Genomic DNA, 12285 nt, shown 5'->3' on the forward strand with positions numbered 1-12285 from the left:
TGTTGCAAGCGTATAACAGTACCGACTTTAGTAACGTTGGTGATAAATATCTATCACTGTAATGGAGAGGTGTTTTGACTGCCACATGCATCGCATCGCAGACATGTAAATGCACCATTGACCGTATCAGTACGGGCACCCACATCTAGGTCAATGCTCTCTCCTGCAACAACACTCTCGTCACAACCTCTTCCGTTCCCACAATCCTCTCGTCATGTCATATCATCTGATATCCAGGTCTTGCATTTACACCAGCTAGAAAATGTTTTTAATTTAAGCTTTTCTTTTCAGAACCATTTCTCTCACTTCCCTTTTTTCGACTAAGATTTTGCTCTTAATTCCTTCTCCTCCTAAAGCCACTTCTTTTCAAATTCTCATGGTATTCTTACCAAGCTTCACTGGTCTATTTCTCACATGATCACTGTCTATTTCTCTATTTCTATTCTCTGTGGGTCTGTAAGTACCTACACCTGGGTCTCTCAAATGAAACCTTTGTGTTTGTGCCTCTAGGTCTAAACTGCATTCCTAAGCTTGGACCATTTCCCACTATGCTGGTTCACTGCGGGTGGTGGGTTCACATATTTAGATGTGATTAACTACTACTTATCATATTAGTAATTTTATTTCATTGTGGAACATGTTTGTGTCTCCATAACGCGTGGCTGCAGTGGCCATCTTTTACATCCATAATAGCATCTCCCATTTGCTTGGGCGTATATACGTTTTTCATGGAAAATGTGAAACATCCAGTGATGGACACCCAATTATGGACACCTGTACAAGACTGGTATCCTTCATTTTATTCATGTTTTACAAAAACTACCAATATAATTATGAAATTCTAAAGACAATTAAATAAGAAAACACAATATTACCTTAAAACATTATTTTCGACACGTGTCCATAACTGGATATACTGAAAATTTGCAAACCAGTAATGAACACCCCCCTCTGAATTCATTTCCATAAACGTAAGCTGCCCTATTCCTTTGAAAATATGTCGGAAATTCAGTATAGTTTCCATAAAAACAAGAAAGTCAATTTAAAATAAAATAAAACGAAATTACCAACAATATTCTACACTTACCTCTTTAACAATTTCCTTAACAAATCTCCATTTCATTTGTGACCCCCGTCAAATGAACTTTTTTTGTTCACAATTTTTAATCTAAATGGATGACATAAATAGCTTGTTTATATAACAAGGAGGGATGTCTAGGCTTTGAAACTAAGGTGTTGCAATTTTCGTAAAACTATGCATACTCTTATTTTAGACAAAATAAGTTTGTAAGTGTCCATTACTGGGTCCGTGTCCATTACTGGTGCCGTTACGTTAGCTGTGTGCGATCCGGCTGCTTCAGGCTTATCGGTCGCAGATAGCGCCGCCGTGCAGCCAATCACTGGAGCCCAGGTACCTGCTCGGTGCTGCTGCTCATTGCCATTGTGCAAAGGTGTTTGTTCACGAGCAAGGTCACATGGCACCGGCAAACCCCCATGAGTAACTAAGTACTCATAATTTTGAGAGCTTTTAAATTGATGTTGCATTTTTCAAAGGTACACTACTCTACCCGGCAGAAAGCAGAATAATCTTTATATTGACTTTTTGTTAGGTAAGTAACTACTGTAGAAGGTACCTACGCAAGAGCTATTGCGAGAACTTCAACAGCAAACTCTGCGGTAGAACAGTAAATTAAGTTTTTGCAAACGTTTTCATTTCGTGATTTCATTAGACAAAGCATAAATTGCGGTGAATTCTTAGGTACTCCAAGTTGCGAAAACAATGCAGAGTACAAATTACATAAGGCGCAACCCATTGTCGCTGCAGCTAGCCGACGCGCCGTTGTTGTTAACAACTGTTTTCTTCCAGTAAAATGCGATTTAACCAGCATTCAGGCGCTGTGACTGAATTTGTTCAATATAATTCCATTTTCACGTGACACAAAGAAATCATAGGCAATATTTCGGAGACTCAATATTTACCTTCCCTGACGAACAGTAGCTACCTAGTTACATAGACACAAACGAGGAAAATCCGCTGTGTTTACTTGCACAAACAAAGCATGCAGGCATGTTGGATATCAACATAATGAATGGCAAAATCCATATATACGTAATGATTAACGTATTAATCTTCAGATCATAATATGATTGAGGGTCTTAGTAATTGCACCAAAGTGTTTTGGTGCAAGTGGCCCGAAGTAAAGTACTTACATTGGTATTACGTTGTGCAGATTTGCATTTTTTGTCTGTCTGATCCTGTCTGACACCTTCAGGGACTATTAAGTACCATTAAAATTTACCTAACTACCACTAATAGGTAAGTAACTACGTGACAATAATCATGAAATTTTGCCAAAAAATGCTCTTTGATATGCAATGCATTATGTTCTAGAGACAAATTTTATTTACGTTCAGTCGAGACGTAAACTTGTTGTGGTGTGGCGGGTGTGGTGGGGAGGGGAGGGCGGCTGCGTTCAACGAACGTCCGCGGAGTGGCGAGGGCCCAAGGACGCCGCCTTCACTCGCCCAGCCCGGCACTGCCTTTCTGCCACAATACCGACTCTGCGAACTGCCAGCTATGAATCCTACACATACCTCCTCCCTGATTTAAACAAGCCTACCGTTCTGGTGCAAAAAAAACTTCGTGGAACGCGTGGTTAAAGACCTTCTGTGAGTCAATTTATTTTAACCACTGTGCTAGCAACAGCTATTATTGATTCAAATGACCTTTAAAGGCTTCTAGAAACAAAATAAATTATTTAAAAATAAGTAGAAACCGAGTGGACGGGGGAGGCAGGCGCCTTCACATTGGACGCCCGAGTCGCGTGGAATGTATCTTTATCGTTTTCCTTTACCAGACTACTTTGTTATTAAGAAGTTCTACCTTTTATTTTTTATGAGCGTTAATGTTTTTGCAAAAGGTGCTACTTTATGCAGGATCGGGTGAAATGTATACATTGTAGGTGCAATGTAAAACATAGCATTAACATTAAATCTATGTCCTGAAGCCAACAATGATAATACAACCCAGTCGTATCTTATGGCTAGATTTCGTAAAAAATAAACAGAGCCAAGTATTTTCGCAACACCGAAGATGATTGTGTGTTAAGATAATGCTGGTTTTAAACACTGCCGGTAGAGGGCTAGAGTTTAAATATGCATACCACCTATGTAGAGGTGGTACCTACCATAACATACAAATGTTCGGAAAGCGGTTTAAGTTTTTGCAAGAGCTCACCGCACCCAACCACTTCAAACATTGCGAGAGTGCCGGCGGGCGAACGGCGACAGGAAAACCCTGATTAATGGATATGTAACAGGTGGTTAAATGTGCTAAATCTGTGAGTCATTCAAGAAAGACACACTTCGGAGGACTATACATCCTTCCATTGTCTTGGGTACTTTTCTTCTTCGTCTGCAAACGAAGCGGCGCAAGAGAAATTCCTTGGGTATTCGGTTCAACGGCCGCGCTACGGCAGCCATCGTGCGCGACCTACGTCTGTGTGAGTTACATTAGTTAAATGACTATCAAACATGTGTGATTAAAGGTCACGACTAGTGATCATTGTTTTGAGCTACAGAAATCAAACCGGATGTTGATAGTGTAGTAAGAAAGAACGTAAGTAAGTAACTATGTACATAATATTAGTGTAGGGACAAGTTTATGTCGAAGATCAAGAATTTTGCTACCTACTTGACGAACACCTTAAAACAACTACCAAACCAAGACATGAGCTTTCACTAGACTTGGTTTGGATATAGCTTCAACGTTGATTTTGTTAAAGCCTAAGTATTCCTAAGTGCTAGGGTTTCTGATTTCTCGACCTGTTTTCGTCCTCGAGCTTCGAGAATTCTCGAGCCCAAATTCTCGAGTCTTCTCGAGTCTCGAGCCTTTCTAAGAAGACCTTTAGAAAAATACCTTAATTTAAAAAAAACACAAAAACTCATTTTTTTTACTTTGTCAACTTAATCACAAAGAAAATACTTAACTAACACTCATAATTAGCTGTCTAGCTAGCTACTAATTACTAATACATGGTGGGCCAAAAGTAATCACCCTACTGGATGTTGCTCTCATTTGGGCAAATGGCCGCCAATTTCAAATCAGTTTTGATATTGGTGGACTAGACATATACAGAATACAAATTCAGAAGCCGTGGAGTGATATACTCCCCAAGAACGCAGAAATCTCGGAATAATTGTGTTTATTAAGTTTCCGGGTCGCCTTTTTTTCGTTTTATCTGTAATTTTTCCCTGCAATATAGCCCGATTTAACCGTTTTTGTGCGGTTTTTTGGAGTCCCGTGTTTATGTGAATAAGCCCGTGTCTCTGGAAGCCCTTAAGGACAACATTCGATACGAGTGCGAGAATCTCTCACCCGAAGTTTTCGCTAAAGTGATGAGAAATGCTATAAAACAAGCCCGTGTGGCAATCATTTGTGACCGCGCCGATTTGGCCAATATCATCTTCCCGACTTTACCAATAAAATTGTAAAGGTTCGAATAAACATACCTAATCAAAAAACTGAATCGAAGTTTTTCATTTAGAAAAAAAATGAGAGCCAAACAACATCGGATGACTTCTTTTGGTCCACCTGAACTAAGAAACAGTACGTAACTATTACTACGTTATCTCTTAATCATTCATTGGTATTATTAATACAGCATTAGCTTAAATGGAGACTAAACATAATAAATCATAATACACGCGCATGTTACTCGTATGCGTGTGTGTTGTTAAGCGGCGCAGGAAAATACGAAATGAAAATTCTGAATTTTTATCTCAAGGCTCGAGAAATTCTCGAGTCTTCTGATTTTTTTCTCGTCTCGAACCAAGCCGAATTTCTCGAATCTTCTCGAGCTCGAGAATTCTCGAGCAGAAACCCTACTAAGTGCTCAATGATCCGGCTTGCAAAATTTTACATTTACATTACAAATATTGGCGCCTGTCCAGAATTTTACTTATCCAGAATTAGAGTGTTAGTGTTAAAGATGATCCAAAAGGAGCATCTAGAAGAAAGAAACGCTATATTAACCATGCAAATACGTATTACGTTATTACATAGCTTAGGTGAACATTTAGACTGGGGACATTCGAAAGAAGTTTTGCTGAGATGAATTATATGAAGTGTAAAACTGTAGTAACGAGACGAGTGAGCTCGTGGTGAGTGTGCCAGCAGCAGGTAATCAAATATTGGAAATTATAAATCATGGAAGCTATGACTGTAGAGGTACAATACCTACGTCATAGCATTGCATATAGCAAAGAAGTACTGTACTTTGTGTCCGATAAAACTGTAACTACGAGAAGAGCTCATGTTATGAGTGTGTCAGTAGTAATCTAATATTGGGGATTGTAAATCGTGGGTCAAAGAGCGGAAGCAGCGAGCGACGGACGCGTTTCGAAATGTTGCTCTATCAACCTCATTATATTGCTACGTATGTATGTACTTGCTACCGATTCCGGCTGAGTATGTATTTAGATCAGTACCTAGAATTATTTCAAAGAAATTACTTACCAAATGAATTTGGAATATTTGTTTTTATGAAAAGGTCACATTTTTAAGCTGATTGAACATACGACGTATCTAACTCAGCTTCCTAATAACCCAAATGGCAGGACTAACGTGGGCGATCTGACCTTTTCGTTAGGACTTGCGCCGTCATGTCAATATTATCAATCAACAGTTTACTCGAATGCCCTCAACACCCCCGCGCACCATTAATTTGGCTCAATTGACGTATTGTATAGTTGCAGGGTTTGCAAGAATACATGAATAGAGGCGATGCCTGGGAGGCGTAGAGCCCGAGTCACACTGACATTGCATTTAATCCGGCATCCCATATGGAATGCGGTCGCCCCGCGCCGCCCGCCCCGCGCCGACAACTCGCCTCCATGTTTTCTTGTCTACTCGCTCCTGACCACCATACGGGCAGTGGGATAGGACGAAGTCTTATTAGAATTCTAAAAGACTGTCAACATTCCAAGACAAGAAACTCAAAAGTCTTCTCAGAATATTTAACTTCCCTCGAAACACTAATTTGTTTAGATGACGTCATAGATATTTGCCGATAAATAAGTTACAGACAACAATGTATTTGCCTATGAACTTTAAAAGCAGGATGAGGGTAAAATGATAATCAATTCAATCAAAAGCTGCCAATTTGATATGAGGGATACAATTTTAAGTTCATAAAAACATAAAAATAATAGTTAAAAAAACAAAATATCTGGATAAACTGTCTACGACGCAAACATTTCTCGGCATTTCGAGGCATATCGGTGAGAACTGAGAAGGCAGCAGCCACGTAACGAAACGAAGAATCAATGATTCGCCGGGCGAAATAGTTTTGCTAGCCGATAATTTCACTCACCTTACTTTGAGAGCAGTCACTCGCTAAAAATATCCACAAATTGATTCGCACAGATGATACGGTTATTGTCCGTATAGCACAAATATTCACTTCACTAATAAGACAACATACAATGGAGAGGAGCCACAAATCTCGTTAGAAACGCTCACAGCTGATTCACTTTCCCACTGATCAAAATGCAACTAGCAAAAATGCACTGGGCGGGGTTGTCAAATGTCATAAAAACGTTGCTTAGTGGTCAGCCACTTGTGTTGGTATTGTGAGAGAGCGCGAAACACCGGTACCCGATGTATCACCGCTAGGCGGACTGAGTTCTCGGCGGCGCGGGGGAGCGGGGCGCGGGCGCGGGGGCGGGCCAGGCGACGTGGCCGAGGGGCTTCGGCCGCGGTCGGGAGCGCTCGGGCCGCGCCGCCGCCGCCGCCACCGCGCCTGTCACCGAGCCCCCTGCATGCCGCTCCGGGGACCAACAACAACGATGCGTTTCTGTTCGATGCTGGCATCGCTTCCATGCACCAAACCAAGATACAATGCTGTATCCAACCGATGCAATCGTGCTGTTAAATCTTCGGTCTTTAATTTATAGATTATTTAGAGAACTTTTCTACTGCTCCCGTTCTGCAATCGGTAGGTAATAGCCAATTGATCTGCTTTAGAAACTAAATGAGCTTTTGCACTACTCCGATTATACAGGGTGTTGCAAAAATAGTATTTATAACTATGTACTAAGTTTAAAGTGGAGTGACTCGGGATCATTCTGAATAACTTTTTTCTATGACTTTTATAAATTCGCGAAAAAAAATATCCTTTTCCATAGAAACTTTCTTGCTAACGTGACTTCATGTAGGTATATAGCTCAATAGCTCGACTTTTTTAAGGAACGTCGAGGAAATTCAAAAGAAACAATACGCATTCCGTTATTGAATTGATAAATAAGACAAGCAGCAGCTACTTTAACTTCTCTAACGAAGACATAGAGGAGCACTAATATTCCTTGATCAAGAATATATCCAGCATTTTCCAATGTCCATGCTAAGTGGGTATGGGTAGGTTAGGTCTTCGCGCTAATAATCTGTCAAATTCATACAAAGTGTATCAAAACTAAAGCCGATGTCGTAACCTAACCCTTTTTCCCATCATCGTTTCCTTTTCAAACTACCTATGATCCTTTCAAGTTGATTGTTGATAATATCAACAGTCCGATAAGGATAAGGAGAGTAGTGGGGAGAAACGAGTTTTATATTTAAAACTAAATAAGAGAGTAATTATTCGCTGCGATTGCGAACACAACTCTCTCCTAGGGCCGACACTAGCTATGCAGCTGATAGTTTAATTACAGTGAAGACATAACACCGAGCGCGTTACGAAAGACAGCGAGGGAATACTCAAGCAGTTCCTGCTCTATAAAACAATTATTGCACTTTCTTTCCCATTGTTAGCGTCATGGAATCAGTTTTACTATCTCTGGCGATCGGGCGCCGGCGCGGGCGCGGGGGGCGGCGGCGCGGGGGGGGTGTCGCACATAGATGCTGCTCGGTACTTTCACCTATGCAGGTACTGCGGTGATGCACATGCAATCCGCAGTGATACGAGCGTGTAATACTTCACTAGAAAGTTCTGTTATTGATGTCACTGTCAACCACTCAACACACATGTGAGTGTTGGCTACTTTTATTTTAACAAGATTTTTAAGCGACTTCGGATAATGGAGGAAGTAGGAGATTCTCAATTCATTGTATGTATATGTTTTTAACGGATGCAATATAGGTAAAAATAAACATAGATTTCGTTAACACTTTATTATACACGGACACGAGATCACAGTTATGCGCAGATAACAAGTCCTCATACAATAATAAATCGCGTAGCAAGCAATTTATGTCTAACTATTAATATAAGTAGTTAGTACTTTCATAATTCTTCAAAAGAGTTGCGTTAGAGGTTTTATAGCGAGATCAGACTGTACTAGGGATTTATTTACAACTACCTATATACTAAGATAGCTATAAATATTTCAGTTCTATTATTTAACAGGATTTTATAAGATAATTTCACGCGAACGCTAGGTTTGTGCTGTGCACATGACTGTAAACTTAGCGTTAATACAGATGTACTACATAACTCTTTTAAAATCATACAATAAAAGTTCTGATCACTCACCAGAAATTACTTATTACATAAAGAGATTATCTTAAACTAATGCTTACAAATAAAAACCAGCTGTCAATCACCAGCTTCCAATACTAATATTTACACCACTTTCAGTACATCAAATTTCACACACGTATCTCTTTACAGCCAGGGATGCCACGCGGGGTCCATGCGGCATAGATTGTCATGGCTGTTGGCGGCGGCCACCAGGGTTGCCACCTTGCTGTCCGGGCCGTCAAAGAGGGCCAGGGCATTAAGTCGGTTCATGATGACGGTGACGGCCTTGCTGACCATGTTGATGATGGTCTCGTTGTCCATTTCGACCGGCTTGCTCTCGCCGGACGGACCGGCCACGGGCAGCCCCGACTTGTCCTCGAGACGCTTCCGGTAGCCGGTCACCATTTCGTCGCGCAGGATCGTGCGCAGAATCGATTGTATCTGAAATCAAACGCGGTCAGTTTAGACAATGACTTTATTACCGTTATCCATTAAAAATATTCCATAATTGGTGCTTTTATTTATATAACTGAATATATCGCATTCCGCGGGGAAAGACATCTGACAAAAACAAAAACTACCCTTATTCGAATGTAATAAGGGTTCTGTCAGATGACTTTCCCCGTGGAATGGTATATAGTGTTGGCGCAACAAGTGTTTAATATTTTCATAAGTTCCTGATTCGGCTGGACACATAATTACATTCATTCAGGGCCCAGAACATCTATAATACCTAGATCTATTCTCGATCTCGACGTACCTTGAAGTTGGGCGTGACGAGGCAGCGCGCGACGGCGATGGCGGAGGCGGTGAGCGGGCCGGCGATGCCGATGGGCGTCAGCAGCTCCGCGATGTTCGGCGTCAGGCGGAACGGCACCGGCCGGTTGCCATCCAGCTCACCTGAAAAACGTATATAGACGTTTTATTCACTCCCAGAAATAATCTATTGTACTTTATGAAGCTAAGTATTAGTTATGCATTGGAACAGTCAAGTTAATGTGCTTAGATTTATGCGCATGCTGACGACATTAGTGGCAGGTTCCATTGTTATTCATTAAGCGAGCCAATTACATTCGAATGCTGTTATTTTTGTTAATGAGTCAATGAAAAGCAAGTCTTGTTATTCAATAAGCAGTCTGGCGGTTAATTTGTCATGCAAAAAACTTAAAATCACGTGCAAAAAGCGGAAAAATGCAAAATGTAAAAGATCATTAGATAAAGAATAGTGTAGTGCAGTTATTTGTTATAGTTACCCCGTGATGAGAAAGTAGTCACTAAGCAGATTAGTCTTCATAAATAATAATGTAAAATTAAAATTAATAAAATCAAAACATTGATTTTATTATACATATAGTTAGGTACAAGTTAGCCCACGAAAGGAAACATAATAATTAAAGTGCAACCATTAACGATACTAGCATTTAAAGCTGTTGAAAGACAACATGCAAGAACAAACCCGCACAAAAACAAACCTCGGCAAAAACAATCAACAAAAACTCCATTCTTACCAAACAGTCGACGGAAAAAAACGCAACCGCACACACAACACCACATGCCCGCAGTCACTTCAGCACATACCTGTGGCATCATCCACGTCGAACTTGAAGTAGGACACGTTGAGCAGCCCCGAGTCCTGGTGCACATACAGCATGTCTGGGTTGAGCCTGGTCAAGTGCAGGACATATTCGGCGAAGCTTGACAGCGACAGTTGTAGGGTTAACATTTTGCGGAAGGTCCAGTAGTCGGTGGGCGCGGCGAAGGTGGCGGCGGCCCACTCCTTGAGCATGGCCTTGGGCACCATGGTGGCCTGCAGCTCGCGCAGTATGTCGCGCAGCACCTGGTGCGAGGCCTGCGAGCCGCGCGCCTGCACGGCCGCCAGACGCTCGTAGTAGCGGGCCACCGGCGCGTCGTATTCGACACCCCTAAGGGAGAAATGTATTGCTTTAGTGACGTTTTCTATATACTACATTTAGTATTGGTACAGTAAACGTAACCTGACCACGTATAGGTAGTATTTTAACTCTGAGTAGGGTCAGATTTTCATCACCTTATAATGTACTTCGATTAATAGAATGCCCACAAATTCATAGAATAAAACGATCAGTTTATATCAGCCAGTTTATATGAATAAGGGGAAATGTGTCAGAGATGACCATATAAACTGGCATCTCGCTGGAAACATGCGTAAAATTATGTCATTATAATTATTACACGCTACTATTTCTACAAATACCTATGTTAGTATGTTCGTGTTTAGCGCGAAAATATTGCGTTTAACTAATAAAAAGTTTAGCGTTCTAGAAACTACAGTTAATTGCTTAGCAGAATAGAAGAGATAACTCATTTCAAGTAATAGATTATTTCTTGAACTACATGACTCATTTATGATACTAACTTCTTAAGAATTGCAATCCAGCTGATAAGTTACTGGGTGTTTTCTTGTTGCTAGAGTAGATTAATGGGGTGCGTATTGCGACGTATAAAAACGAAATGTATAATTTCACATTAATAACGTTCACAACATATAATTAACGTTACGTATAACAACAAAATCTATATTTTCATAAGGTATAAAATTCAATTGGTATAACGTACATTTGATATAATATCAAAATATATAATACTTACGAGGACTAATATCAATTCGTATAACATACATTACGTATATCGTTTAAAATATATACTATCATTTAGTATAAAGTTCATAAAACATACTAACATAAACATAATCTGTGTTTAACCCGTATTAACCCATAATCTGTGTTAACCCAACACCGTCAAACCCCCTAGCACCAAAACCTAAAGATAGGTGCGACGACGAGCAAAGCGAGGAGGAGCGTGTTAGGTGCACATGGTCGTCGAAACCAAAGCGGAGCGCAGCGAAGCGGAGCGGAGCGTCTCTCCTCTTAGCCCCAATAATAATAATGCTGTGAAAGCCCCTAGTACCAAAACCTAAAGATAGGTGCGACGACGAGCAAAGCGAGGAGGAGCGTGTTAGGTGCACATGTTCGTCGAAACCAAAGCGGAGCGCAGCGAAGCGGAGCGGAGCGTTCCCCCCACATAACGTCAATAATAATTAAAAAAACTATACGACAATCTATTATACTTTTTGAGCATTATACATTATGATAATTATATCCGTTGTAGAATATATGTTATAAACGTTATATATTATGAATATTATGCATTTTTATCGTTATATCAATTGAAATTATACTTTTTGAACGTTATTCTTTACGAAATTATGTATTTAGTAATTATGCCTTTCGTTTGTTATGCACAGTGATCGTTATACTTAATAAATTTATATCATATGGGCGTATATCTTGTGAATGTTATACCATTCGTTTTTATACCTCGTATTACTTACCCAGATTAATGAGATATATCTGAGATAATATATGACTGTATCACATCAGATTTACATACAAAAACAATAACCATCGTTTCTGCACCATTGCAGTGATTACACACGGGGGGTCAGCAGCTGGAACGCAATTTGAACGCACCTAAATACTTACAGCTACTGTTTCTAACTACGCTATAATACTATCAAACATGTAAATAACTATACCTTGGTGAAAAATTTACCTTTAGAATTTGACTATAATAATGACCAAAAGGCGAATACCGGATTCGCTTACGGCGGCCAATATCATTTAAGTATATCAACTATCTGCTCAGAAGTAGATTATAGTGCTCAGGTGTTTGCAGATGTTACGTTGCATCACAATACGTATATCACAATAAATAACAAACAACAAAT

General features: G+C 40.2%; 2 protein-coding genes across 2 annotated transcripts in view; both read right to left on the reverse strand.

Annotated features, from left to right (window-relative positions):
• LOC105394932 (fibronectin type-III domain-containing protein 3a) overlaps positions 1-6703 on the reverse strand; it is a 35301-nt gene extending 28598 nt beyond the window's left edge. The window contains exon 1 of the mRNA XM_038120845.2: positions 6375-6703. The gene's annotated coding sequence lies outside the window, so the exon portion shown is untranslated. The remainder of the gene's footprint in view (positions 1-6374) is intronic.
• A 1448-nt stretch (positions 6704-8151) lies between these two features.
• Positions 8152-12285, reverse strand: part of LOC105386319 (transcription-associated protein 1) — a 36797-nt gene continuing 32663 nt past the window's right edge. The window contains exons 45-47 of the mRNA XM_048630337.1: positions 10098-10441; positions 9280-9419; positions 8152-8960 (exon numbers count right to left, since the gene is read on the reverse strand). Coding sequence (XP_048486294.1) covers positions 8664-8960; positions 9280-9419; positions 10098-10441 — 781 coding nt within the window. The 3' untranslated portion in view covers positions 8152-8663. The remainder of the gene's footprint in view (positions 8961-9279; positions 9420-10097; positions 10442-12285) is intronic.

Source organism: Plutella xylostella, chromosome 4 (assembly GCF_932276165.1).
Source record: "Plutella xylostella chromosome 4, ilPluXylo3.1, whole genome shotgun sequence".
In the NCBI taxonomy this organism is placed as follows: domain Eukaryota; kingdom Metazoa; phylum Arthropoda; class Insecta; order Lepidoptera; family Plutellidae; genus Plutella; species Plutella xylostella.